The sequence below is a fragment of the Balaenoptera acutorostrata genome, chromosome 12 (assembly GCF_949987535.1).
Source record: "Balaenoptera acutorostrata chromosome 12, mBalAcu1.1, whole genome shotgun sequence".
Lineage (NCBI taxonomy): Eukaryota > Metazoa > Chordata > Mammalia > Artiodactyla > Balaenopteridae > Balaenoptera > Balaenoptera acutorostrata.
The window spans coordinates 32,956,942-32,984,692 of record NC_080075.1 but is presented as its reverse complement, the minus strand read 5'-3'; the positions used below and the strand labels follow the sequence as shown (position 1 = coordinate 32,984,692).

The 27,751-nt window shown below is 49.2% G+C and overlaps 1 protein-coding gene across 1 annotated transcript; it reads left to right on the top strand.

The window, feature by feature from the left end:
- Nucleotides 1-250: 250 nt before the first annotated feature.
- VAX2 (ventral anterior homeobox 2) lies at nucleotides 251-25,907 on the top strand. Its single transcript, XM_007175561.2, has 3 exons — nucleotides 251-488; nucleotides 19,101-19,288; nucleotides 25,470-25,907. Exons 1-3 carry the CDS (start codon nucleotides 251-253, stop codon nucleotides 25,905-25,907), a joined length of 864 nt encoding a protein of 287 aa, XP_007175623.2.
- Nucleotides 25,908-27,751: the final 1,844 nt, after the last annotated feature.

Genomic DNA, 27,751 nt, shown 5'->3' with positions numbered 1-27,751 from the left:
CCCCCATCCCCAGGCGCAGCTCCCTCGCTCACCGCTGGGAGTCGGAGAACCCCGACTCGAGACCAATCAGCAGGGAGGGGTGGAGCGGCCGGGCGGGGGCGGGGCCGGAGGAAGAGGAGAGGGCGGGGGGCGCGGGGGGCGAGGGGGGCGAGGGTGGGCGAGGGGGGCGGGGGGGGCGAGGGGCGGGGAGGCGCGGGCTTGGCCGGCCCAGGCTGGCCAGGCGGTGGCTAAGGCGAAGGTGGCGGCCGGCATGGGCGATGGGGGCGCCGAGTGCGACCGCGGCACCTCACGCCCGGAGTCGCGGAGCGGGCGCGGCGGGGACCGCGGCGGAGCGGAGGACTCGAGTGCTGATGCCGGCGGCCGCAGCCCAAAGGAGACTGCCGGGACTTCCGCCTCCAGCCCCGCGGGCTCCAGGGAGAGCGGCGCCGACAGCGACGGGCAGCCGGGGCTCGGAGAGGCAGACCACTGCCGCCGCATCCTGGTGCGAGGTAAGAGGACAGCTCGAAGCCCTGGCCCACCGGACGCCCCTCCCATCCCCTACTGGCGCCTCCGACCTTCCTGCAGCCTCCACCTCCCGATTCATATATTCATTCATTCAGTCATCATTCAGTCATTCATTCAGCAAACATTGTTTTGAGCGTCTATTGTGTGCTGGACATTGAGCTGAGTGCAGGGCACAAAGCGGAGCCCGGTACCGAAGAAATCCCCATTCCACTGCCTTACGATTCTCAGCTTCCCAGGCCCATGCGGGCGGGTCACTGTGGCGGGGGCGGAGTTGCGAGTGCGGGATGCGGAGAGCCGAGTCCCCGCCCCGCGTCCCTCGCGGCAGGTGCGGAGAAAAGCGTCACGAGCGCTCCGCGGGGTCAGGACGAGGAGGCACCAGTGTCCGGAGCCGTGGGAGGAAGAGGCCAGGCTCCGCTCAGCAGCCGGGGCGCTCCTCCGCCCCCTGCCCAGCCCTGTTTCCCGTTCCCAGCCACGCAGACGCACCGGGCTGCTCCCGGGAGAGGGTACCGGGACGCGGAGGGCGGCGTGCGCCGCGCTCGCCCGCCTGAGCTTCGCCCCGCTCTCCCGCCTGGGCTTCGCTTTCTCGGTTCCCACTTCCTCGCGGCGCCTGGGCCCAGCCGGCTCTCGGCGCGGCCTTCTCCCGGCCGGGCCTTTTGCGTCTCTCCCGTTCTCCCTCACCCTTCGCCCTCCTCTCTTCTTTCCTGGCCATTTCTCTCCGCCGAGCTCGCATTCCCTTCCTGCAAGCGTCCGAGTGCCCAGCTCTGCCTGGCTTCCTCGCCGCGAGGCTGAGGCTACCCCGGCCCCCAAAGCCAGCCTCACGCGAAGCTCTAGGCTCGCCTTTCGCCGGACCCGGGCCTGGCCTAGCGAAATGGGAGAAGAAAGGGAATCTCGGAGTCTTGCCTTCAGCCCGTCCCTAGGCCGTGGTCGGAGCCTGAGGTCTGTTTCCCCCATCATCCCCGAGTCCCAGGACCGGGAGACCCAGCGCCTAGAAGAGGCCACTCGAGAGTAACGGCTGCCCCGGCCTCCTCCTCCAACTCGCTCCCGGCTTCCTCCCGCTGCCTTTTTCTTGCCCCTTCTTTTTGAGCACCTCTCCTGCAATCCTAAGGGCCTAGAAAGAAATCAGCCAGAGCTGATTTCCTCGGCCACCGCCTAGGGAAGGGAAACCAGCCTGACTGACACTGGCTCGAGCTCACTCCAGCGCCAGGACCCCGAGTTTGTCTGATCTGGGCTGGGCTGTGTGTGAGCTACCCACACACAGACTGGGACACCTTGGCCTGGTCGGGCACAGCCTCCTCACAGCCGCTGGGTTTGGGTGGCTCTGGGAAAAGGGGCTAAGGTAGAGCATGGAGGCGGCCCAATGTGAAGTTGACTGATGACCATCTTGGACACAGACTCAGGGACCCTGGTCTTCAGAAAACACAGGAAACTCCAGGCCAGGTATGGTCATCCAGCGCTGTTCTGGGTCAGGCTTGGGTCAAAGGACAGGTCATGGGGAGGTGGTCCCCACCCAACAGGGATTCCAACCGGTATGTGAACCTGTTGGGCACCTGGGATTAAATTAGATCTCATTCCGTAGACTGTGGGATGTCCTGGGTACAAGGCGTTAGCAGCCAGCTTGGAGTTCCATTAAGGAACTCTGCAGGGCTTCCAGAAACAGAGAAATCAGCCCACTAAGCCCACACTCCCAAATTTAGGACCTCAAGTCCCTGCAGGACACTCACCACCTCACAATCCATCTATGGGTAGTCATTTTCTTCTGCCTGGACAATTGTGAGTTCTGTGTCTACCTACCACCCCTTCTGCTCTACTAACTCCACATGTAGATGGAATAGATTTTGTGTATAGATGTCAGTCAAATAACTCCCAGATGTAGACTCACAAAAGGTAGGAGTAAAAAATTACCCTCCAAGAGACCACCCACTCTAGGAGCAATCCACAGCCAGGAAGAGATGGACCCCCCACTGTATGTGGGGCAGCTTGTGTACATTGTCAGGTGTACTTTTACAAATGTGTGTAGGAAATACAGCAGTGCCATTACACTTATACAGTATAAAGGAAATAGAGCACAGAGGAGGTATTTACGCACCTAAAAGAAATAAAAGGTAAACAGGGCCCTCATAAATCCCTCTGTCCTTTCCATTTAATGACAAGGAGATTATTACAGGCCTGAGATACCAGGGACATCATTTACCGCTAATCCCTCCTAGCCAGGGTCACCTGTGTCACTCCGGCCCCACTGGGCCCAGGGCAGAGGCTCTGACAGATGAAAGGCCCTGCACTGGTGAAGGGAAGTCTGCAGCATCTTGGCCCCTGGCTGAATGTCCCTCCAGTATGCTCTAAGCGAAGAGTACATTTTACCCTTGACCTCCAAGGACACATCCTCCCAAAGTACCCTTGGAGGAAACCATAAAAAGGGGGAAGGTAGGCGGTTAGCATCTCAGCTGTCAGGTTGCTGGTGGGGTGAAGATTCTGGGAAAGAGCCCCACTCTCTCTGGGTCTTTCTTTCTGTCTCTTTTCCACTCAGCACTTGCTCCCTTGAGGGCTCTACCCCAGGGTAGCAGATCTGCTGGGGGAGTCCCAAGGTGCAGGGGAAGAAGAGGAAAGCCTGGTGCTGGAATTAAGCGAAGTTGGTTTGGAATACAGGCCTTACTACAGCCCTTTGAACTTGAACTAGTTTCTTTGCCTCTCCATGCCCCAGTTTCCTCATCTGTACAAAGAAAGCATAGTGCTTCCCTTGAAGGGCTATGCTAAGGGTCAGAGATGGTGTCTCTAAAACTGCAAACAACCAACAGGATCTCCATAAATATTCCATTGAATGAAAGGGGGGAGAACTCTGAGGAGACTCAAACTGCTTCAGGCGGTGGGCCTCCCTCCTCAGAGGCCTCCCCAACTGCACCCCCTGGGCCCAGAGGCTGTGTTAAGTGTTGGGAGGTGAACGGCCAAGGGGTCAAGGACCGGCTGATGAAAGGAGGCCCAGTGCCACCTTGCAGACCACACAGTGCGGCCTTCCCCAATCCCCTTTGAGGAACCCTCGCTCAACCAATCACTCAAGTTTCCCTGCCTCTGCAAAATGTGGGTCGGGGATCCAGGGAGGCCGACCTTGCTGCATCCCCTGCCTCAAAATGGAGGCTGCTTCGTGCCACACATGGGCACAAACAAGGCCACTGGGATGACGGATGTACACGCAACAGGCACCCCACACACCCCACCAGGGACACAGCTAGGCTTCCACAGGGACTTTAAAGCCGCCTAGGCTGCCCCACACCTCTGCTTGCACAGCCCGTTGACTGATGAGGAGAAGGGGTGGGAGATCCTTTTGTTTTATGTTTGGAAAGGACAAGCGGCGGGCAGGAAGCAGATGGAAGGAGAGCCATGGGTGTAAGTTAGCTGCAGCCTTGGGTGCTATGGCTTTTTCGGTGGAGCCGGGATCCCTGCAATGAGAAGAGGTGGGACAACTCTCACCCCAAAACTCCCAAACCTCACAGTCTACGCACACTCCGATGCACCTACGTGATTCTCAAATTAATCCAGAGTCGAATTCAACACGCCCTCTGGATAGAGCCGGGAATGGCTGTCTGCCAGCGTCACCCCACCCAGCAGATGTTATGAACAATGCCTAGCGCTGGTCCCAGCTCACCCAAAGCGTCCCTCTGACCTGCCAGTCTCAAAACCCCAATCGGGCCTCACCAACTCTGTGCTGCCACCTTGGCCTGAGTGGAGCAGGATTTAGAGGCTGCCGGCCGGGCAGTCCAGCACCTTGAGGCCTGCGGCACTCCGGGCCTGGCTCAGCACCCCTCTGTCCGGGAGCAGGGGGAAAGGAAAACTGTGGAATCCTTTGACTGAGTGAATGGCTACCCCCCTCACCCTGTAGCACCAACACCCATTAGCGGAAATGCTTTCATCTGGGAGCCTGATGTATGTGACCAGTGGCTGGGGATGTGGGAGGACACAGGAAGGCCAGGGCCTCTGGCTGTGGCTGAACAATTCCCTCTGTGGATGTGGGTTTGGGGCAGGGGGTCATTGAATTTAGTGGGGTGCAGCCCCCTGAGAATCTGAGTGCAGTGCTGGACCCGCGCTGCAGAAATGCATCGGTCGAAACACAGACAGCACAATGGTGTACACCAGGCAGGGCGCTGGATGGATGCTGCAGACATGTCTGAGGACGCTGGGCAAGGGGCCAAGCCCTCCGGGGCTTGAGCTAGTAGCAACCCATGGGAACAGACAACCCCCTTCTGCAGCCAGGTCTGGGCTCAGCGTTGACCAGCGTCGCCTCCCTTTCTACTTGGATTTACAGCAGCCCCTGGACCTAGGAGGACTCTGCCCAGACCTAGCAGTCCTCCCCCGGCAGATCGTGGCAGGTCCACAAGGGCACACCTGCCATCTTCCTGATGTGGTGTTTTGGCAGTGGAGTCGGTGAGGCAGAGTGTTGTATTGGAAGGAGCACTGGATTGCGAGTCGCAGCGCCTGGGCCCTCCAGACACCGGACCTTGGGACTATAGCCTCAGTATAAGTCTGTTAAGAGAGGAGATAACCCAGGACCAGCCCGCCAGGCAGTGGTTGAAAGGTTTAAATGATTCATGCAGGGGATTGTACTTTGGGGTTTTTGGTTTCAGTTTTAGTTTGGGGGCTTGTGGGGGGTATTAGGTTTATTTTATATTTTCCTGGGATTGTTTTTGTTTTATGTTTATGCTTTGTTTTTGGCAGAAGGACCCACATTCTCAGGCAGGTCTGTGCTGAGCCCTTTCATTTTTGCTCTTTATTTTTCTCCTTTATATCCATGCCCCCACCCCACACCCAACACACACAAGCAGAAGCAGACCTGCAGCCAAATGCATACATAGTCTTGTTGATGTGACTTGCGTGCACCGTTTCATTTTCAGGGAACTGTGCAGGGCGTTTGGCGGCTCCTTATGTTCTCAGCTCTTGCTGCCGCCCTGGGTGGTCTCTTGAACTCGGGTGCCGGTGGACCTGCTGCCGCATCCCGCTCGCGCGCGCACACCTGAAAGGTCTGAGCTTCCAGGTGGCCCACAGGTGACCCAGCCGGGCAGGGAGGCTGGGACTGCACGTGGGCACTCGGAACTGGAGGTGAGGGAACGGACTGCAGCAGCGTGTGTCCCTGGGCCTTTGTACGGTGACACCAAACAGATTGGGTCTCCGCACACTGTGCACCCGCTGTGGCGACAGAGGGCTTCTAAGGCTCCTGTTGGCCCTACGCTCTTTCCTCAATTACGCCGGACTCAAGTCTGGGGCCGTAGTAAACAACCCAAGCTCCCTCTCAGTTCGCAGTTTCTTTGATTTGTATTTTAAATGGGCGTGGGGCCGGCGGGGACGGTATAGGGCAAAGCATGTGAATTTTGCCTTTTATTTCCTGTTTGCTTAATGTAAACTAAAGATTGGCCTGACTCTCCTCGGAAAGCGGGTAGCGGATTGCTCTCAGTGCATCCGCGGAGCTGCGTACCCCAGTTTGAACATCGCTGATAGAGGACGCCGAGGCAGAGTAGGCCTGCGCAGGGATCCCCAGGACCAGGGGTGGTCAGTGCGCTTGGTTTGCCCCCCACCCCGCGCCCATCCAGGAGGGAGGTTGGAGGGTCTCGGCTAGGGTGCCGGGGTGGCAGTGGACACTGCGGAAAGAGGTGGCAGTGCCAGGACCGAATCTGGCCTACAAAGCCGAGGATTGGGAGGACCCGGAAAAGCCAGGGCTGCGAGCGCGGCCGGGGGGTGGGGGCGACCGTGGGATGCTGCTTGCCACCCCTCCCCCCAGGCCCAGTAAAATCCCCTGAACCAACTCTCCCACGTTCTCCCATGATCTTGCCCTTCGCTTGCTAGTTGATTCATTCCACAAACATTAATGAGTACTTACCTACTACGTGCCAGACTGACCCGGTGGGGCTGCTGGTGCTCAGCTTACCAACCGAGAGACCGCCTCGCAAGCGGGGACTTGCCGGGGTCCTGACCCGCCCCGGCGGCGCGGCCCGGGTGGCGAAGGAGCGATGTCGGCGCTAAACGCAAGGGAAGCGGGCGCCGGAGCCCGGTTCCCTTTATGCCCCGCGGGGACCACGTAGGAGGTAGTCACCGCACTCGCCAAACCCACGCGATCTCCCCAGAGGCGTTCCGTACGCATACAGTAGGCACTCAGTAAATATTTGCCGAAAGAATGAGAGGAGGCGAAACCATCCACAGCTCGTGTTTCACTAGGTGGGAGGCCGCAGCGCCCCTCCCTGGGAAGAACGTCTGTTGTGAAGTGACCTCCTTATTTTTTGACGTTACAGAGTCGTTCCTTACATGAAATGGTGATGATGCCAGAGCACAGAATAATTGTTAAAATATAAAGTTGACGACGCCATATTTCTGGAATATCGTGCAATCCTCAACTTGGGAACCACTGAAATACAAAACGTGAAAAAGCTCAAATATGGTTTCTTTTACTGGTTCCTTGGATCCCCAAGGCCGGGGAGGCCCCCCAGAGGAGCAGGAGGCCGAGGGAAGCACAGGGCCGAAAGGGCGGTAGTGAGTCTCCCGGCTCTCTGCAGCTGCTTAAGGTGAGGTTTCACCCGCAAAGCCAACCAGGTAGATAAATCCGCGCTCCTCCTCCCCGCCCAATCCACACGTCTCCAGTCCTCTGTTGGAGCTTGAAATAACCGGGTATTTAAAGTCACGGTTGGTTCTGTGTTTTGCTTGTCCCGCCGCCCACGGCGGAGCTGCGGGGAGCCAGGGCGCGGCGGGTGGAGGACCCCCCCGGAGGAATGTTAAGGCCACGCTCACAATGTAGACAGGAAGATAGAGAAATTAAATTCAAAAAGTAATACGTGCTCAAGGTAAAAACAAACAAACAAACCGAAGTGGTAGAAGCCAGCATTCCCAGTTTCAGGTGTGTTTCAGGAGATTTCCTCGCTCTTCTATGCAGACAGTAGCGAAAGCGGAATCATATTACATAAGCTGTCTTGCGACTTACCATTTTAAAAAAAATTCAGTCCGCAGGGGTCATCTCTTTGGCCCAACCATTTCACACAGTTCCGTGACTGTACAGTAAGTACTCCTCTGTTGGGGGAATGCCGGATTCTCCTATCCTCTGGGAGGATATTCCTGTTATTTTTCCCTGGTACAGTGAAGCATTGTTTGTAATTGTGAAAAAGTAGAACCAACCTAAATATCCATCAACAAGGGACTGGTTAAATTAAATTTTATTATATCTGCTTAATGCAGTACTGTGCAGTGGTTAGAGCACTTCTAGATACAAAGATTTATTAAATAAATTTTACCAAATAAAAAAATGTAGTTTACAAAAAATCTTACTTTTGTAATATATAACTTACATATTTATGTTTTTCAATTACTAGGGAAGGTCTGGGAGATTGTGAAATGAGCTCCCAATGCCCGGGTCTTTGCGCCCTTGAGTGTTTCCAAAGGATAAATTCCTAGCAGTGGAATTGCTGCTTCAAAAGGTTTACACACACTAAAAAAATTTTTAATGTGTTTCCTTTAATTTTAAAATAGTAATTATTTCATTTGATTCAAACATCAAAAAGTTGTTTTAAGCACACAGTGAAAAATCTCTCTCCCATCCGTGTCCCCCATCCTTCAGTTCCCACCCGGCTCAAAGGCAGCCATTATTTACTGCTTTCCAATATGTTCTTCGGAATAATTTCTATGCTTATGCAAGTCAGTGCAGCTATATTGCTTTTTTTCCTTTTGTTTTTTACTCATATGGTGACATCTCTATATATTTTTCGCACCTTGTTATTTTCACTTACCAGTGTATCTTGGGATGTTAAGAACTTCTTGTTAGTTTTTTTACAGATGCATAGTATTCCATTTATAGAGACTGGATGGACCATAATGTATATTATATAACCCATGCCCTCATGGCAGACATTTAGGTTTTTTCTTATCTTCTGATATTACATACAATGCTGCAATAAATAAACTTGTTCCTTGGTCATTTCCACATGTGTGGGTATATCTGTCAGAGAAGTTCCTGAAAGTAGGTTACTGGGTCAAAGAGTATCTGTGTTTGTAATTTGAAAGACAGTGCCCAGGAGCCCTCCACAAGATGGTACCCACCCACTGCCCAGCAATGCCTGAAAGTGCTTGTATCCCCAAATCTTGCTATCACAGTTCACACTTTATATCTCGATGGATGTTAAATTGTTCTTCCAGGGGAAAAAAATGTTTAGCAATTTATACCCCCGCCTTTTGCCCTTTCCCCATATTAGACATTGTATATCTTACATACTTTTGCTAAGAAGTAACTCACTGACATTTTAATTTTTATTTCTTTGATTATTAGTGAAGTTGAGCATTTTTGCATTTTTATTGGCCAGTTGTATTTCTTCTGCTATCTATTAATTCATTTCATTTGACCATTTTAATTTTCAAATATTCCTTTCCTTACTGATATGTAGAAATTACGTATTATGGACAGTAGCTCATTACTTTCAATATGTGTTGCAATTATTTTTTAGTTTATAAATTGTTCTCTAATTTTGTTTCTGATGTCTTTTGTTTTCTGAAATACAAAATATCTTTCTAATTACAAAACTAATCTGTGCTGTTTTGCTGTATCATGCAAAAATGGAAAGTTCTTCATTTCTTCCACATAATACACTTCTACTCCCAATATGCAATCTCCTAAACTTTCCCTAGTAATTGGAAAATTGGAAAAATTCTGTGAATTTTTCATTCATATACTTTGCTCATTGTTTTCTTATAGTAGTAAACATTATTTATACATATTTATGTATCAATATATGTTATATAAATATACTTATGTAAACATACAAACATATACATATTTTAAAATATTTTATAGAAGGGAAATGATCCCTTTTTCTGTGACGTGTTGCAAACATCCCCAGATCTTTTTCTTTTTCTTTTGACTTTGCTGTGAGTTGGGGGGTTTTCTGAAGTCAAATTTAAACTTTAATCACATCTAATGGTCATTTCCTTCTGGGCCTCTACATTTTAGTTCTCAACTAGAAAGTTCTTCTCCAACATAAGGTAACAATATTATATATATTATATATAATGTATATCTTATATATATTTATAATACAATACTCTTAAATTTTGTTACAAAAAATTCAGTATGCATTACAATTTTTTCAGTTTATAATTTATCTTTTATTTTTCTTTCTACTGTCTCTTCATTTTTGAAGTATAAAATATCCATTAAAATTTTTTTTAATTTTATATTGGAGTATAGTTGATTAACAATGTGTTAGTTTCAGGTGTTCAGCTAAGTGATTCAGTTATACACATACATGTATCTATTCTTCTTCAAATTATTTTCCCCTTTAGGTTGTTACATAATATTGAGCAGATACTAGGGAGTTTGGGATTGACATGTACACGTTGCTATATTTAAAATGGATAACCAACAAAGACCTACTGTATAGCACAGGGAACTCTGCTCAATATTGGTAAAATATCCTTTTAATTACAAAACCAATCCATGCTGAAATCATGTGAAAGTTGAAAATTTTTCATTTCCCTCACACGATACACTTCCACTCCCAAGACGTAACCTCCCAAAATTTCCCTAGTAATTGAAAAACATAAATATGTAAGTTATATATTACAAAAGTGGGATATTTTTGCACACTGCTAAAATAGTCTGTTCACAGACAGTGATAGTCTTTGCAACAAACCAAATAATAAAGAAGTGCAAAAAAAAAAAAAGTGCATAAAGTAAGATGGGAGAAATCTTTTCTCCCTGACCAGCTCCCACTCCACAGAGCAAACAGAAAAGAGAGGTGTTCAACCTGCCAGACTTAATTCTATGTAGGTACAAGCACGCACGCACACAAAGTTTAGTTTTACATTTTGTTCTTTATAAAACTAGGTTTGTACACGTGTACTTGTTGTTTTCACGTAGCAGGTTTTAATGGACATCTGTTCAGGTCAGTATATGAAGATGTACCTCATTCTTGTTAATGTCTACATAACAGCCAAAGGCATGACCATACTGTGACTTCATCAACAGTATTCCTGTTGATAAACATTCAGCATTTTCCTTTTTTTTTTTTTTCCTCTTACAAACTGCTGCAAACAGTGAGTCTATCTTTATGAAGGTATACCAATATTTCTCTGGGGTAGAAACCTCTATAAAATTTCTGAAACAAAGGAACTATGCATTTTTTAATTTAGCTAGGCATTGTGAAATTACCCTCCAAGAAAAGCTTATTTTGTATTAATTTGTATTCTCAGCAATAGAGCTTGAGAAACCTATTTTCCCTCACATTTGCCAGCACAACTTTCCCAGCCTGATAGATAAAATATGATAACTGAAAAAAAATTTATCTCATTGCTGTTCTAACTTTCATTTTCTCTAAGTCCCTCTGAGCTTGAGTATTTTTTCATATATTTTAGCCATTAGTATTTCTTCTCCTCTGAATAACCCTTTCATTTAATTTGTTAAGTTTCCCACTGGACTGCTTGACTTTATTTATTAGACTATAGAGGCTGTGTGTGTACTAGACATTAAGACTGTTATGCATGTATTATTAACATTTTCTCCCAATCTGTCACTTGTCTTTTAACTGTCTCTCATCCTGCAGAAGATTTGATTTCTAGGTACTCAAATCTGCCATTTATTTTTTTAAATTCTTCAGAGTTTTTATTCCATTTTTAGAGCTTTGTTTTTTACATCTAAAGTTTTAATCCATCTTGTGTATATTTTTGCATGCAGTGTGAGATAAATTACTTTATTCCAGGTAATGAGCTAATCGTCCAAAAACCAGGTCTTTAATAATCTTGTCTTTCCTCCAACTAATTTGAAATATCTTTATAATATACCAAGTTCTCATATAGGCATGGATTTGCTTCATAACTCTTGTGTCATCATCATACCATTTTAGTTGCTGTAGATATGTAATATATTTTGCTGTAATGGTAATACAAGTATTCTCTCCTCATTCTTTACATTTTTTTCTCAACTGTTCTTCCATTTTAAATTTTCCCAATAAACTTGAGAATGAATTTTTTATAAGGAATTTTTATAGTGATCACATTATATTTGTTAAGGCAGGAAGGACCTTGTCACACTTAAAAATCAGCACAGGACTTCCCTGGTGGCACAGTGGTTAAGAATCCACCTGCCCATGCTGGGGACATGGGTTCGATCCCTGGTCTGGGAAGGTCCCACATGCCACGGAGCAACTAAAACCATGCGCCACAACTACTAAGCCTGCGCTCTAGAACCCGTGCACCACAACTACTGAGCCTGCGCTCTAGAACCCGTGAGCCACAACTACTGAGCCCGTGTGCCACAACTACTGGAACCCATGCACCTAGAGCCCATGCTCCGTAACAAGAGAAGCCCCGCTCCTCAACAAAGAGAAGCCCCGCTCCTTGCAAATAGAGAAAGCCCGTGCACATCAACGGAGACCCAATGCAGCCAAAAAAAAAAAAAAAACAGCATGTTAACAGCTTATCATGTAAAGGAACTACCTGGGTGCTACCTGGATGAAGTTGGGTAGGACTTTGAGGGGGTCTGTTGGGAGAGGTAGGTGGAGAGGGTAATTTTTGGTCCTGGAGGTCAAGAGCATTAGCTATCTGTTATCAAGCAGGGGTCGTCACCTCTCCCATGGCAAAGCCTCTTTGGATGGAACACACTCTCCCCTGTACCCCTAGGGCTCACCCCTCTTTGAGGAGATCTGAAGGACAGCAAAACTCAGCCTTCATTCCAGTTACACTCATGCATTTCACCCTAACAAAACCCTACCCACAAAGAGGCTCTGCAGTTAAGCTGCCCCTCCTTCCCGGTGCTTCCCCCGCAACCCCACCTAGAAAAGGAACAATTCCGGGAAGGGGGCTCTGTCAGTAGGATGGACTAGATTTTGCTGCAGAGACAACCCTAAACTTCAGAGGTTTAGCAAAACACAAGTATATTTCTAACTCACTTGATAAGTCCATCACAAGTGGGCAGGGGCTGGTCTTGGTACTCAGAAACCCATGCTCCAGCTTGACTCCTGCCTCTATGACCATCACAGTAGGGGGAAGGCGGTGTGGCAAATCACTAACCAGCTCTTAGTGTGTTCTCCTGAAAGTGCCCACATCCTTTCCTCTTGACTAAAACAAATCATATGGCCACATCTGATTGCAAAAGGCAGACAGTTAGTGCAACCCTATCATGTGCCTGGAAGGAGTTGGAAACGCTGGCGAACAGCATTCATGGCTTATACATTAACTTGACTTTGATGAGTGGCCTTCTCTGCCACTCCTGGCTAAAATAGCAAATACAAAAACACACACTGACTTTTTTTTTTTTTTTTTTTTTTTATAGCTGCCTCGGGTCTTCGTTACTGGGCTCAGGCTTTCTCTAGTTGTGATGAGTGGGGGCTACTCTTCGTTGCGGTGCTCAGGCTCTAGGCGCACGGGCTTCAGTAGTTGCAGCGCGCAGGCTCAGTACTTGTGGCTCTCAGGCTCAGTAGTTGTGGTGCACGGGCTTAGTTGCTCTGTGGCATTTGGGATCTTCCCCAACCAGGGATCAAACCCACGTCCCCTGCATTGGCAGGCGGATTTTTAACCACTGCGCCACCAGGGAAGTCCCACACACTATGACTCTTGTATGTTAGCTATTTGGAGAGGGTCAGTAATATCCCCTTATCTTGTTTTATTTTCTTCACAGCATTTATCAGTACCTTTCATATTAGTTTTTAAATTTATTATCCGTCTTTCTCCCTAACACAAGGTCTATGGGAACAGGGACCTTGTCAATTTTGCTCATTTCTATATCCTCAGACCCGAGAATACTATTTGGCATATAGTAGGCGCTTATTAAATTTATGTTGAATGGTTGAATAGACACAGTTGTTTTATTTACATAAATGGGGTAGTACTACTTACTTTCTTTCACTTAATGTCAGTTCATATAGATATTGCCTCATTCTTTTAAATTGCTACATGGTATTTTATAAAATATGAATGGTATGAATGTACCACAGTTTGTTCAGCCATTTCCCTTACAGGGAACACTCAGGATGCTTTCAAATTTTCAACATTTTGAACAATGCTGCAGCAAACATCCTTATATATACCTTGGAGCACATGAGCCTGTGCTTTTCTGGATAAATACCTACTAAAATAAAATTGCTGGGGCAGTAGCTGTGTGCATCTTTAAACTTGACAAATGCAGCCTTAAACGTTGTGACAATTTATGGTTTTACCAGCAGTGAATGGGAGTGTGGATTCTCCAACAGTGCATCATTGCTTTATTAATCATCTGCTAATGTCTTTCCAATCTTAAGGGAGATAAATGATTATCCATTGTTGCTTGAACTTGCATTATCCTGATTACTGTGAAGCTGTGCTCATCTTTTCATATATTTACTGGCCATTTGAATATCTTTTCTGTGAATGGCTCACATAAATTACCTGACCATTTTTTCTGTTAGATTATTGCCCTTTTTAAAAAATTTGTGTATTCATAATTGCATTTTATATATTCTGGATATTATTTCTTTGCCTTTAAAAAAAAGATTTTCTTCAATTCTGTCTTTCGTATTTTCTTGGTTTTGGTGCCTTTGCCATACAAAAGTTTTCAGCTTTTTTTTTTTTTTTTTTAATTAATTTATTTATTTATTTATGGCTGTGTTGGGTCTTCGTTTCTGTGCGAGGGCTTTCTCTAGTTGTGGCAAGCGGAGGCCACTCTTCATCGCGGTGCGCGGGCCTCTCACTATCGCGGCCTCTCTTGTTGCGGAGCACAGGCTCCAGACGCGCAGGCTCAGTAGTTGTGGCTCACGGGCCCAGTTGCTCTGCGGCATGTGGGATCTTCCCAGACCAGGGCTCGAACCCGTGTCCCCTGCATTGGCAGGCAGATTCTCAACCACTGCGCCACCAGGGAAGCCCAGTTTTCAGCTTTAATGTAGTCAAATACATCCTTTATTTTTCCTTTACAGTACAGGTTTGCATTTTGCTTGGAAAGCTCTTCCCAAGCTTAGGATTCTAAAAATAGCCTCCTATATTTTCTTGTAATCCCTTTATCATATTATAGTCTATGATTTGCTCTCTAATCCATTTGAAACATTGTTCTTTATGTGAGATGTGAATTTAACTTGATTTTATTCCAAACGGATAATTTATGGTCATCAGTCTACTTAACTCCACTGATAGACTAGACCAACCCGTCCCCATATAGAATGTTCCCTTTATCATAAACTCTGTCACTATATGTACATGGCTCTATTGTGTACTCCTTATTCCATTTTGTTTCCCAATATTCACTTATTTGAATACCAACTTTACCATTTCTATTATATCCATGTTTCATTTATTTACTTAATATTTTAGCATAATATATTTTAAAATGAAATACCTACTTTAGCTTCATGCTAAGCATATAAAATCATAGATTTAATTTTTCCTAGTAAACCCTAAAAGAAGTGCATATCTTTTGAAATGGCAAAGGTTTATTTATGTACCATTTTAAATCATCTTACAAACCACAAGTGAAATGCAAAGGCATTTGGGGAAACACTATTGTATTCTTTCCACTAATGGATTTGTCAGTTTCTGTGACAAAACATCATTCTAGCTTCATGGCATGTTTTGTTGTTATTGTTGTTGTTAATGTTTTATTTTGAAATAGCTGGAGAATCACAAGAAGTTGAAAAAATGGTAGGGAAATCCCATGTATCTACAACCTAGCGTCTCACAATGGTGACAGCCTATATAACTATAATAATGATCAAAATCTGGAAATTGACATTACTACAATGTAATTAACTAGACCACTGACCTTCCTCAGATTTCACCCATTTTTTGCATGCACTTTTTTCTTTGTATATAGTACTGTGACATTTTATCACAGTTATAGATCCATATAACTACCACCCCAGTCAAGATACAGAACTGTTCTGTCACCACCAAGAAACCCCTATATAGTCACAGCCTCCCTTCCCTAACCCCTGGCAAGCACAGATCTGTTCTCCACCTCTGTAACTTTGTCATTTTGATAATGTAATATAAATGGAATCATACAGTACATAATCTGAAGGACTGCCTTGGTTTTTTTCACTCAGTATAATTTCCCTGGAGATGTATCCAATTTGTTGTGTCTATCAATCAATAGTCATTGTTGTACCACGGTTTGTTTATCCATTCACCTGTTGAGGGACATCTGGATTGTTTCCATTTGGGAGCTACCACAAATAATGCTACTATGAACATCCCCGTGTAGGTTTTGATGTGAACCTAATATTTCATTTCTCTGGGATAAATGCCCAGGAATGAGGTCACGGGGTGGCTAATATAAGTTTAACTGCCAGGTCAGTTTCCAGAGTGGCTGCACCGCTTTACATTCCCACCAGCAATGAATGAGAGATCTAGTTTCTTGGCATCCTCACCAGCCTTTTGACACCCATTTTTTTTAAAATTGAGATGCAATTCACGTAACATAAAACTTGACTTTTTTTTTTTTTTTTTTTTTTTGCTGCGTTGGGTCTTCGTTGCTGCATGCAGGCTTTCTCCCATTGCGGAGAGCGGGGGCTACTCTTCGTTGCAGTGTGTGGGCTTCTCATTGCAGTGGCTTCTCTTGTTGCAGAGCATGGGCTCTAGGCGCGTGGGCTTCAGTAGTTGTGGCGCACGGGCTTCAGTGGTTGTGGCGCACGGGCTTAGTTGCTCCGCAGCATGTGGGATCTTCCTGGAGCAGGGCTCGAACCCCAGTCTCCTGCATTGGCAGGCAGATTCTTAACCACTGCGCCAACAGGGAACTCCCTCAGTCTTTTAATTTTTGCTACTCTGATACGTATTTCTCCTGGTTTTCATTTGTTTTCCCCTAATGGCTCGTGATGTTGAACATCTTTTCATGTGCTGATTTGTAGGGCCTGTTTGGGTATCTGGGGACAAGTCTGAGGTGCCTTTGTTCCATGCTCCTGCCTCTCCTGGCCCTGAGGAGGAGGGCTGCCTTTGGCTGCTCCAAGGCAGGAATGCTCCTCTTAGCTCCTCCACAAAGAGGAAAGGTGGGGGGGGGGCCTATATGGTTTGACCTCAGTGGTCAGGAGCACAGGCTCAGAGCTTCAGGTGGGCTCCAGGAGGCTTACCTGGAAGAGGATATGAAGCTTGCAGCACCACGTATGACACCCCTCACCTTGTCTCCTGTTCACGCCCCCCAAGACACTTTTAATAAAATCAGTGCCTTTGGAGATGGGCTCACTTGAGTGTTGTGAGGAAAGTTCTGAGACTGGTTTCACAGTTGTAGACAGTAGAACCTGTGCAAAGGGGACACAGTCACAATGGGGTCACAAATATTACGCCACTATTTTAAAATGTAGAAAGTATCAGGGTGGGGGGGAAGCTTGAGTTGTCCCCAAAGGCCTATGGTTCTACCAAGCCTCCAAGAGCAGGGGTCCCATCCGTGTGCTGTGCTCTGCCCAGCGCCCTGGCAAGACTAGACCAGTGGTGGGGGAGGGCAGCCTCAGGGCCATGACTCTGTCCCCCACCCAGGCTCACCTTCTCCCTGAGGGTTGACTGAGAACACGAAGGTGCTCGAAACTCTGAGATCGGGGGCAGGACCTTCGAGCTAGGAGCCCATGAAGAGCTGAATTGCACCCTGGAGGAGTGAACATTAGCTGGCCCTAGCAGGAGGCAGGAAGAACCGATCTCATAAAATACACTGAGGGACTTGGAGGGAGAGGTCCCAGGTTCACCCTCTAGAGTAGGGATTCTAAAAGTAGGTTCTACAGTCCTGTGGCTCAGAAGGAGCCTCTTAACAAACAGCACATCCCAAATGCAATTCCTTTCCTGCATCTTCCAGGGCAATGATGAACCCATTCAGAAGATTCCATTTTCTACCCATGACCAAAGTTTTCTTCACTATAACCTATCAATTGAATCACTAAGGATTACTAAAAGAGGCTATTCATCAAGTAAAATGAGGGTGTTTCTAGACCTTATTAAACACTGTCAGTATGAACTTGGGTAAGTGACTTAAAATTTGTCCCTCCATTTCCCCATCTGTAAAATGGGGATAATAACAGTTCCAACTTCACTGAGACATGGGGAGGGTTTAAGTACTTAAAACGGTGCCTGGCCCAGAGCAAGCATTGCAGAGATGTCAGCTATTATTATGAGCGGCCACGGCCACTAATGCTTCTGATCGCATTGCAAAGTTCGACTGTGCATGCCCCCTGGAGATGGGCGGAGCTCCTGCAAGCTTGGAGGTTTGCTTTGTTACCTGTGCTTGGTAACAAGTGCTGCCTTGAGTGGGTAAGTTTCCCAGTGACACTAACCTTCCTATGTAACAGCAAGTTACTCTTAGTTTAGCTTTATCATTATTAACAGCACGTGTTGGGAGAGGTTTGGTAAATCCTACAGAATATGATGCTGCATATTTCCACACTTTAATTTTTTTTTTAAAGGAACTTTATTTATTTATTTATTTATTTATTTATTTATTTATTTATTTATTTATGTCTGTGTTGGGTCTTCGTTTCTGTGCGAGGGCTCTCTCCAGTTGCAGCAAGCGGGGGCCACTCTTCATCGCGGTGCACGTTCCTCTCACTATTGCGGCCTCTCTTGTTGCGGAGCACAGGCTCCAGATGCGCAGGCTCAGTAGTTGTGGCTCACGGGCCCAGCCGTTCCGCGGCATGTGGGATCCTCCCAGACCAGGGCTCAAACCCGTGTCCCCTGCATTGGCAGGCAGATTCCCAACCACTGCGCCACCAGGGAAGCCCCCACACTTTAATTTTTGAAATAAAACTTTTCTAATAACTAGATTTCAAGCCATCAGTGTATGTGGTTCAAACGTGGATCATCTTTGCCCCTATACTTAAAGCTGATGTGTATATATATAAAACCCCCCACTCCAAGAAATTTTGCTTTTGCTAAGTTCTTTCAGTGGGACTATCTGGTGAATGTGGGCTACAGATTTTTCAACCTTTCCTAAGTAGGCTCCAAAATATTAGAGACCCCATGCATGGAGGACATCAGACCAGGGCCCAGGAGGGTGGCCCTGCTATTCAGGACTAGGCACACGAGGAGTGGCAGAAGTTCCCCCTCTCAAAGGCACCCCAGAAGCTTGATACAGTGGCAATGGTCCTCGGGCTCCTCCTGGGGATCCCAGCTCTACCCCACATCAGCAAGCCTCTTCATGGACCCCAGGAGGGTCTGTGGACAGGGACTGCACCCGTACACACTAGACACACACACACACACACACACACACACACACATAGGGCTTAAGACCTGGCTCTGGACATTTCCTCTGGTAAGCCTTACCTGATTGATCATATCCAATTCTAACCCATCTTTTCCTCTGCACTTGAGGACTTGGTATTTCTCTTTCCATTTGTTTCTTATTCTGCTGAGGGAAGACAATCCTGACTGGGTCAGACTGAGTCCTTTCTGACCAGGCTATGATGACAGACCTGACATTTGTGCTGAGGCCCATTCGCATACATACATTAGATACAACATACTGCATTGGGTGATTAAGGAGGTAAGGCCCAGAGAGGGTAAGCAACTTGTCAGAGGTCACACAGCCAGGCCCAGACATGAGGAGCTCCGCATCAGATCATGCTGCCTCTCATTAAGATGCTCATTTGTGGCTTAAATCCTTAACTAGTGAACTAACTTGCCTCTTTTCATGACCCCTGCAGACGCCAAAGGAACCATCCGGGAAATTATCCTGCCCAAGGGCCTGGACCTGGACCGGCCCAAGCGGAGCCGCACATCCTTCACAGCTGAGCAGCTGTACCGCCTGGAGATGGAGTTCCAGCGCTGCCAGTATGTGGTGGGCCGTGAGCGCACTGAGCTGGCCCGTCAGCTGAACCTCTCGGAGACCCAGGTAAAAGGGCAGGGCCAGGCCACTCCATCCCTGCCCTGGCAGCCCGGGAAGTCCTTGGGGTGTGAGGCCTGTGGGCTGCTGCTCAGAGACCCAGATTTGGAGTTCAGACATGTACTAGGGAAAGGCTTAAAGTTACAGATAAACCAGAGCAAATATATATAGTTCTGACAAGAGAAAGTTGGTATACTCCAGCAGGGTTTGGGTGAGGGAGTCAGGGTGTGGGGGGCTTCTGGATGTATCAGGTGCTACTTCCGGTGGAGTATGGGAATAGGAGGAAGGGTCATTCAAGTTGCAGGGGGGTGTTTGTTGGTACAGGAGGGAGCCTGCAGGAAGGCATGGTGAGGGGTGGGCTTGCTGGGAGCAAAGACTCAGCGGCGAGATGAGGCGTTACAAAATTGGGTTGGAGACCTCTCATTTCCCCATTCTGGGCCTTTTCCCATCCTCCCTTCATCCCAGTGTGCCTCTGAACCTCCTGTTGGAGAGAAGGGGTCTGAATGCCCCCTTCACCCAGGAAGGGCTTAGCACATAGCACTGAGCACCTACTCTGTGTGAATGGAGGTATTTCAAGCTGGTAATAGAGCTAAATAATAATAATAATAGTAATAGTAATAATAATAATATTAATAATATTATTATTAATAATTAATAATAATAATAATATTGGGCTGGCCAATAAGTTCATTCTGGTTTTTCCCTAACATCTTAGGGAAAAACCTGAATGAAATTTTTGGCCAACACAAAAATACTTCCCCAGTACTTACTGTGCTAAGGCACTGTTCTAAGTTAGTTGTTAGTTAAGTTAAGTTGTAAGTTAGTTAGTTCTAGTTAGTTAGTTTACTAATCCCTCCCAACAACCCTATGATGTAGCTACCAATATTATCCCATTTTACAGATCAGGAGAAGTTATGCCCAAGGTCGTACAATGACTAAGTTCCAGAAGTAGGATTTAGACAAGCAGTCCGGCCTCTTTATGCTGCCTGTAAACTGGGTAACCACCCTGGAGCTTGTCAAAAAAGACTTAGACACTCTTAAGTCCAGCTACAGGTAAACGGCCGAGGGAGGTCAGTCAATAAATGCATGGAAAGGGCCAAACCAGGACACATGAAGGGAAGGGGAGAGGAAGGAGAGGACAAGGAAGCAGACAGTCTGGGGAAAGCTGCCAGAGGATCTGTGAGGCTCTCCGAGCACCGCCTGCTGCCGCCCTGGCCCTGGCCTTGGTACCACTGTCCCGCGGCAGTGAGGTCAGGATCATGGGCTGCTGGGAGCAGCTGCTATCCTGCAGGCCGGGGCATCTCCGCCTGGACTGCTTTCCTCCAGCTGCCCCTGTAGAGCCCCGAACAACCTGGCAGATGGCCTGGGGCAGCTGGGCCCTCCGTCCAGCTGAGTCACTGGGGCTGGAAACCAGGCTGTGTTCAGGGGGCCTGCGGTGGCCAGGCGGGGCCAGAGCTCGGGTGGGGAGTCAGGGAGACCCCCTCAGACCCTGAGGTCTAGGCACAGAGCCACCCCCCCTCTTTCCCCTAATTTCCCTCTGCCTTGCCTAGCTTTATCCCCAAAGTCTCCCCTGAAACTTTCTTTCCAAGAGCACCTCAGATGCCCAGAGCAGAAGCTCCTTCTCAGTGCTCATCCTTCCCCTGCCCTGCCTGCAGTACAGGCTACATTTATCTGCCCTTGAAGGTCAAGGCCAAGCCCCTCCTCCCCCAGGAAGCCTTCCCTAAGGCTTCTTGACTTCGCTGCAAGACCTATTCCACATGGCTTGACCTGTAAAGTGTGGTGTGTGTGTGTGTGTGTGTGCGCACACGCATGCGTGTGTGTGTGTGTGTGTGTGTGTGTGTGTAATGTGGCGGGCACCAACCAGTATGCACTTCCCAAAAGGAAGAATGTATTTGAAAGCCACATCTGCTCTTCAGGCCTCCCTGGGGAGCCCAGCACACAGCTGGGCACACAGTGGGCCCTCAGTGAATCCTCGACTAACTGATTATTGCTTACCACCCTCCTTCTTCTTTCCCCAGTCCTGGGGTTTTGCAGATAATTTACAGTGTAACTAACACTTACTGAGAGCTTCTGTGCACCCTGCACTGTTCTAAGCGCTAGATGTGTTCTAACTGGTTTAGTCTTCACCACAGCCTCGTGGAATAGGTGTGCAGTTTTTCTTCTGACACCACTTCTCACATTAAATATGTGGTGCTTTCCCACACCAACAGCAACCAATTCTCCAATACCAGCTGGGTTTCCAGCAATGCAATTCCATTCAGTTCTGACCCTAACTCCTGGAGTTAACACAGACACTACAGGTTAAGGGCTCAGCCTCATGGGACAGTCCCACATCAGATGCCAGTAGCAAGTCCCAGGGCCACCCATACTTCTGACCAGCTATAAATGGGGGGGTTCCCACACCCCCCTCCTTAGGCTTGATAATTTCCTAGAATGACTCACAGAACTCAGGAAAACACTTTACACTGTATTTACTTTTATGGATTTATTATAAAGAATACAACTCAGAAATAGGCAGATGGAAGAGATGCATAGAGCCAGGTATAGTGGGGAGAGTTCATGGAGCGAACCTCATTGTTCAAGAGACTTTATAACCCGGTCTCCAGCCAACTCCGATCCCTGGAGGGGTGGGGCTGAAAGTTCCAACCCTCTAGTCACAGGTCTGGTCTTTCTGCGACCAACCCCCATTCTGAAACTAGGGGTCCACCCTGAGTCACCTTATTAGCATAAACTCAGGTGTGCTCAGAAGGAGCTGGTTATGGATGACAAAAAGCTCTGGGCCAAGAACCAGGTACAAAGACCAGGTGTATTTTTTCAGTACACCAGAATGGTTCTTCATTATTTGTACGTTAAAGAGAAGGAAACTGAGGCACGCAGAAATTAAATAACATGCTCAAAATGTAAAGCAGGCACATTCATTAGCTCTTCTAATCTTTATAAAGAGATGACTTTCAGGACTTCCCTGGTGGTCCAGTGATTAAGACTCCACGCTTCCAACGCAGGGGGTGCGGGGAACTAAGATCCCACATGCCGTGTGGCATGGCCAAAAAATTAAAACAAAAAAAAAGATGACTTTATGGGTAATATTATCCCCATTTCAGAAAGCTGAGCCTCAGAGAGGCTAATTAACTTGCCCAAGTTTATATGGCTAGAATTTTGTGGAATTCTCAGTATATTCACCCATACTTTGGGGTGAATATATTACTGAATGCCTGCTATGTACCAGGTGCTGTTCTAGGCATGCCCTCCCCTCTCTGTTACACCCAGAGCTGCAACAGGACTGGACGGGTAGGAGATCACTGGTGAAATCTTCCCTCATCATTGGTGGCACCCCTGTTACTGCCACTCGCTTTATACCTACTTGCCCTCCGTTTGCTGGGAGTGGTCAGTGCCACTCTCCACTACATCCTCAGTTTCCTGAGGCAAGGAACCATGACTTCTGAGTCTGTCCCCTCCCTCTAGTTCAGAGGTAGGAACAGAGAAAGTGAGCAATAAACAATACCTCACACTGAGTGTGGGCCAGGCTAAGCCCTCTACAGGGATTTCCTATTTGATCCCTGCCACAGCCCAGGTTTTCTGTTTTGTTTTGGTTTGGTTTTGGCTGCATTGGGTCTTCATTGCTGCACAGGGGCTACTCTTCGTTGCGGTGCGCAGGCTTCTCATTGTGGTGGCTTCTCTTGTTGTGGAGCACGGGCTCTAAGTGCACGGGCTTCAGTAGTTGTGGCACACGGGCTCAGTATTTGTGGCTCGCAGGCTATAGAGCGCAGGCTCAGTAGTTGTGGCACACGGGCTTAGTTGCTCCGCGGCATGTGGGATCCTCCCAGACCAGGGCTCGAACCTGTGTCCCCTGCATTGGCAGGCAGATTCTTAACCACTGCACCACCAGGGAAGTCCAGCCCAGGTATTTTTATCCTCATTATAGAGATGAGAAACTGAGACTCAGGGGTTCTTGGGGGTGGTGTCTGGCCCGAGGTAGGCGCTAGCCTGGCCGAGAACCCAGGAGGCTTCCCAGCAGGGGAAAGGATTGCAGTGACACGCAGAGCCACGGTCCCCACGGATCTGGTGGGACCACTTCCTGGAGCAATCAAATTCCAGAGTGACTAATAGTCACTTCCTTCAGCCAGACTTGGTTGAATCTTCCTCGACCATCCCTTACCGATATCACCTTCAAATGTCACCTCTTCAGAGGTGCTGTGTTTGCCACCTCACTGATAAGATAGTCACCTCCCCGCCTCTCCCCTCCTTATTGTGTCCCCAAAGTGCCAGCCCACAAACTGTTATCTGTGCATGCCAAGTTAAGTACAGAAATGGAGAATAAGTGTTTAGAAATACACATAGCAATTTTTCTAGTAACTCATTTTAATTGTATTTTACAAAAGTATCGGTCCACGACAGATTGGAAACTTAAATAAAAAGTGGTTCCTCACCACGAATAATTTGAGAGACACTGCTCAAAGCACTTATTGCCACCCGACAGCCACGCCTGTTTGTTTTTATTGGTTGTTTATCTTCTATCCCCCCCCTCCCCGTCCACTCCACGCGGCAAGGATTTGCTCTGCTTTGTGCACTGCTGATTCCGCCCGCCTAGAACAGCGCCTGGCACAGAGTGGGCACTCAATACCTATCTGCTGAATGATGAGTGAGTGAGTGAATGCAGCAATCAACCTCAAGCAGATCCCGTAACTCCCTGGTTACTTCCAGTTATTGGAACTCAATCCAATCCCGTTGAAAACACCCACCTCACATCTGTTTCAAATCTTTTCTTCCCTCCCCCCTTCGCCCACTCAGAACAGGACTGACTCACTGCTGGAGGGACCTGCAGGGGAAGAGCCCCTCCCATCACGGCCGCTAGAAGGGAGCGTGCTCTGTCTGAGCCCCCTGCTCACCCTCGCCCCCCAGCGACCTCCCCCAGGGTAGGAGGGCAAGCAGAGCGGCACCTTCTGGCCTGAGGAGCCTCATGGCTGGACGCCTTTGCTAGAGGGCCAGTTGCTCCCACAGGTGGCATGGCAGGCATGGCCCCAGGCAGCCTTAGCTCTGCCCTCGTCCTGCCCAGGCCAGCCTCCGCCCATGCTCCTTCTCTCCACCTCTCCTTCACCCGGGGCCACATGAGTTGCAGCTTCCCTTACGTCCTCCGAGCTTGGAGGGAAACAGCGGGTCTCCCCGTGCTTTTCTTTCTGGGCCCTCCACTCCGTGGTCCCTCCTCGTCCTGCTGGCACAGACTACCCAGCCAGCTGCCAGCCTCCGGAAACCTCCGGGCCGGAAGCAGGGCCAGCCTCTATGCTCCTGGGGACACGGGTCTGGGTGCTGCAGTGATTGACAGGTTTTCCAGCTGGGGAGCAACTGTCAGTCTCTCCTTCTCTCGGGCATTTGCAGGCCCTGCAAGTGATTCAGGACCCCCAAGCTGCCTCCTGGGGGGAGCACCCTGTCCTTCCCAGAGAGGGGAGAAAATCCCATCACTGTCAGGGGGCTCGCAGAACTGACCACTGAGCTCCTCCCCGACCCCCAGCCTTCTTTTCCTTCTACAGACTAGGACGGGGTTGGAGTGCTGGGTGCCAGGTGCCGGGTGCTGGCAGAGGGCAAGTTCTCCTCCTCTCAAAGGCCTTGAAAAAGGTCTCTGCCCTTTGGTTGGTGGCTGCATTTAGGATGTCCCCAGCTTTGGGCGTGTGGCCGTTGGAAGTGTCCCTCACCATCCTGACACGTCTTCTTACACTTGGTATCACGTTGAGAAGCCCTTATAGGTGATGGGGTGGGAGGGAACTGCTGAGAGTTTCAAACAGGGGGATGGCCAGATGGGCTAAGGAGCTCCCTTCAGAGGCAGCAATGGGGGCCGAGACAGGAGGAGGCGGGTGGCTAAGAGTGGAAGGAGTGTGGGCCAAGAGGGGAACTCATCTGTGCCCTCCCACCTCCACCCTCCAGCTGCCAATCCACCCCTCCATCCTAGGGTCAGCGTAGCAGTGGAGGGGTGCCCATGATTTGGGGGGCAAGTGTCTCTTATCAGTTCCCCCAGTCAGCTTGATTATGGGAAGATCTTAATGACAGTCTGATTGCTCTTCTTTCCTCTCTCACTGCACCCCTGCTCCCCCCTCCCCACTCCCCTGCCCCTTCCTTTCCTCGCCCCCACCCCTGCCGCCACTTTGCTCTGCTTTTCCCCTCTCCCTCGCTGACACCCCTCCCCTTGCTCCACCCCAAGGTGAAGGTCTGGTTCCAGAACCGCCGCACCAAGCAGAAGAAAGACCAGAGCAGAGACCTGGAGAAGCGGGCGTCCTCCTCCGCCTCCAAGGCCTTCGCCACCCCCGACATCCTGCGGCTGCTGGAGCAGGGCCGGCTGCTGTCCCCGTCCAGCGCCCCCAGCCTTCTGACGCTGACCCCCGGCCCGCCGCGCCTGCCTGCCAGCCACAGGGGCGCCTCCTTGGGTGACCCCAGGACCTCGTCCCCGCACCTCACCCCACTGACCTCAGCCTCAGCGTCGCCCCCGCTGCCGCCCCCTCCGCCCGCCCTCTGCTTCTGCACCGCCCCGCTCCCGGACCTGCCTGCCGCCTACGAACTGGGCTCCTCGGCCTTCGAGCCCTACAGCCGGCTGGACGGGAGAGTAGGCAGCCCCGGCGGCGGCAAGAAGGCCAGCGCTTAAGTCTTCACCCCCCCGTGCGACACTTGAGTCCCCAAGCACAGCACCAGCCCTGCCTCCTGGGCCCAGAGACGAGAAGGGGCGGCCACACACCCTGCCCCGCCCACCCTGCAGCTCAGAGACTCTCCAGTGGATGACGTTGGTACCGCAGCTTGTGTGTGAGTGCAGTGTGTGTGCGTGTGTCTCTAACTGAAATAAAAGGAAAACAATGACAAGAAGGGAAACGGAGTCCCCACAGCACTGCCACTGTCCCTCCATCCCCTCTCCCTCTCCTCACTGGGAAGGCAAAGGGGCTACAGTCAGGGGGACCTCTGATGGGAGAGGCGGAAGCTGGGGCCACGTTCGCAACTGGGGGGATCGGGGTACCCACCTGACGCCCGCTGCCAGTTAGAGCTCCGACCCGGGCGTTACACGTCCCATGGTACCACCATCGATGCTTTCATTGGTAAGCATTGCCCTTTGCAAGCTTCTCTTTCAAACGTGTACTCGACAGGGGGGATGTCAAGGCCTTGGAGAGGGTGACCAATGAAAGGTGAGACCAGGATCCAGAGAGCTGGAGAGAGGGCATCACAGGTAAACCCAGGCAAGACTGCACAATGCTTTAGAGGACCCACCCATTACAAACAACCCAATTTTGAATCACTTTTAAAAATTTTTTCTTGCTCAAAGAAGACACTTTTATTTAACTTTTTATTTTGCAATAACTGTAGACTTATAGGGAGTTGCAAAGATAGACCAGAGAAATCTGAGTATCCTTCACCCAGTTCCCCCCAATGGTTGCATCTTCCATAACTACAGTATAGTATCAAAACTGGGAAATTGGCATTGGTGCTGTGTGTGTGTGTGTAGTTCCATGTCACTTTATCACCTGTGTAAGATTCGTGGACCCACCATCACAAACAAGATACAGAACTGTCGATCACCACAAAGATCTCCCCCGTGCTGCCCTTCAAAGTCACACCCGTCCCCCACCCCAGCCCAAGAGAGTTCTTTGGAAGACTAGGAATCGTGAGGGGGTTGAACCTGAAGTGGGAGAGGGAGAACCCTGAAATGGGTTCTCAGGTCGGAGGATGCAGGGTGAGATTTTGACTCCGAAGGAAGAAAAGGCAAGCACCATCAGCTCCAGTCTCCTCTGGGAAGCGTATTTGGTTTCAGGCTGGCTGCCCTGAGTCACCCAGAGGAGGGTGCTGGGAGACAGGGAGCCCCAGACAGCTGTGCTTCCCCTTTGCCTTGGTGGGGCAGTGTAGTTTGGGGAGGTCCTTAGAGATGCTGGGAGATCCTGAGTCTGCAAGGAGACACGCAGGTCACCGGAGCAGCCAAACACCGGTGCCCACGATGCCTTGCCCAACAGACCTGTGCATGCTCCACGGCCCAGGGGACAACTTCTTTAGCCACCAGGCATGAAGAGGGATCCTCCATTTGTACTTTCTACCTTGGGTTGAAAATGTCAGGGCAGACCTGCTGTCTGGGACCCTGGAGGTGAAGTATAAGGTGAGACAGGGTCCTGCCATCAGATGGAGAGAGACGTGCCCTGGTTCTCAGGGAATCCTCAATATTATGAGACAGAAAGGCTTAAGGAGACCCAAGTCTGATGGAACAACACAAGCTGAGCTCGTGGGGGCTCAGAGCCAAGTGGTGGCAATGAGAGAACTCCCCAAAAGGCAGGACATAGGAAAGAGATCAGAAGTGTGGTGAATCCAGGGTGCTGGAGGATCCAGGGAAGGCTTCCTGTAGGAGGTGGCACTGAAGCTGGCCCAAGAATGATCCTCTATAGATGTGCGAAAAAAGATGATGATGGAATTTTGCGGGGGAAGAGGTACCCAGATGTGGTCAGGGCAAGGAGGGCA

Excerpts from the sequence above, each read along its gene's own strand:
- VAX2 (XM_007175561.2), top strand. The coding sequence starts at position 251 with ATGGGCGATGGGGGCGCCGAGTGCGACCGCGGCACCTCACGCCCGGAG. Across the intron at positions 489-19,100 it reads CCGCCGCATCCTGGTGCGAG|ACGCCAAAGGAACCATCCGG; the intron begins GTAAGAGGACAG and ends TGACCCCTGCAG. Across the intron at positions 19,289-25,469 it reads TGAACCTCTCGGAGACCCAG|GTGAAGGTCTGGTTCCAGAA; the intron begins GTAAAAGGGCAG and ends CTCCACCCCAAG.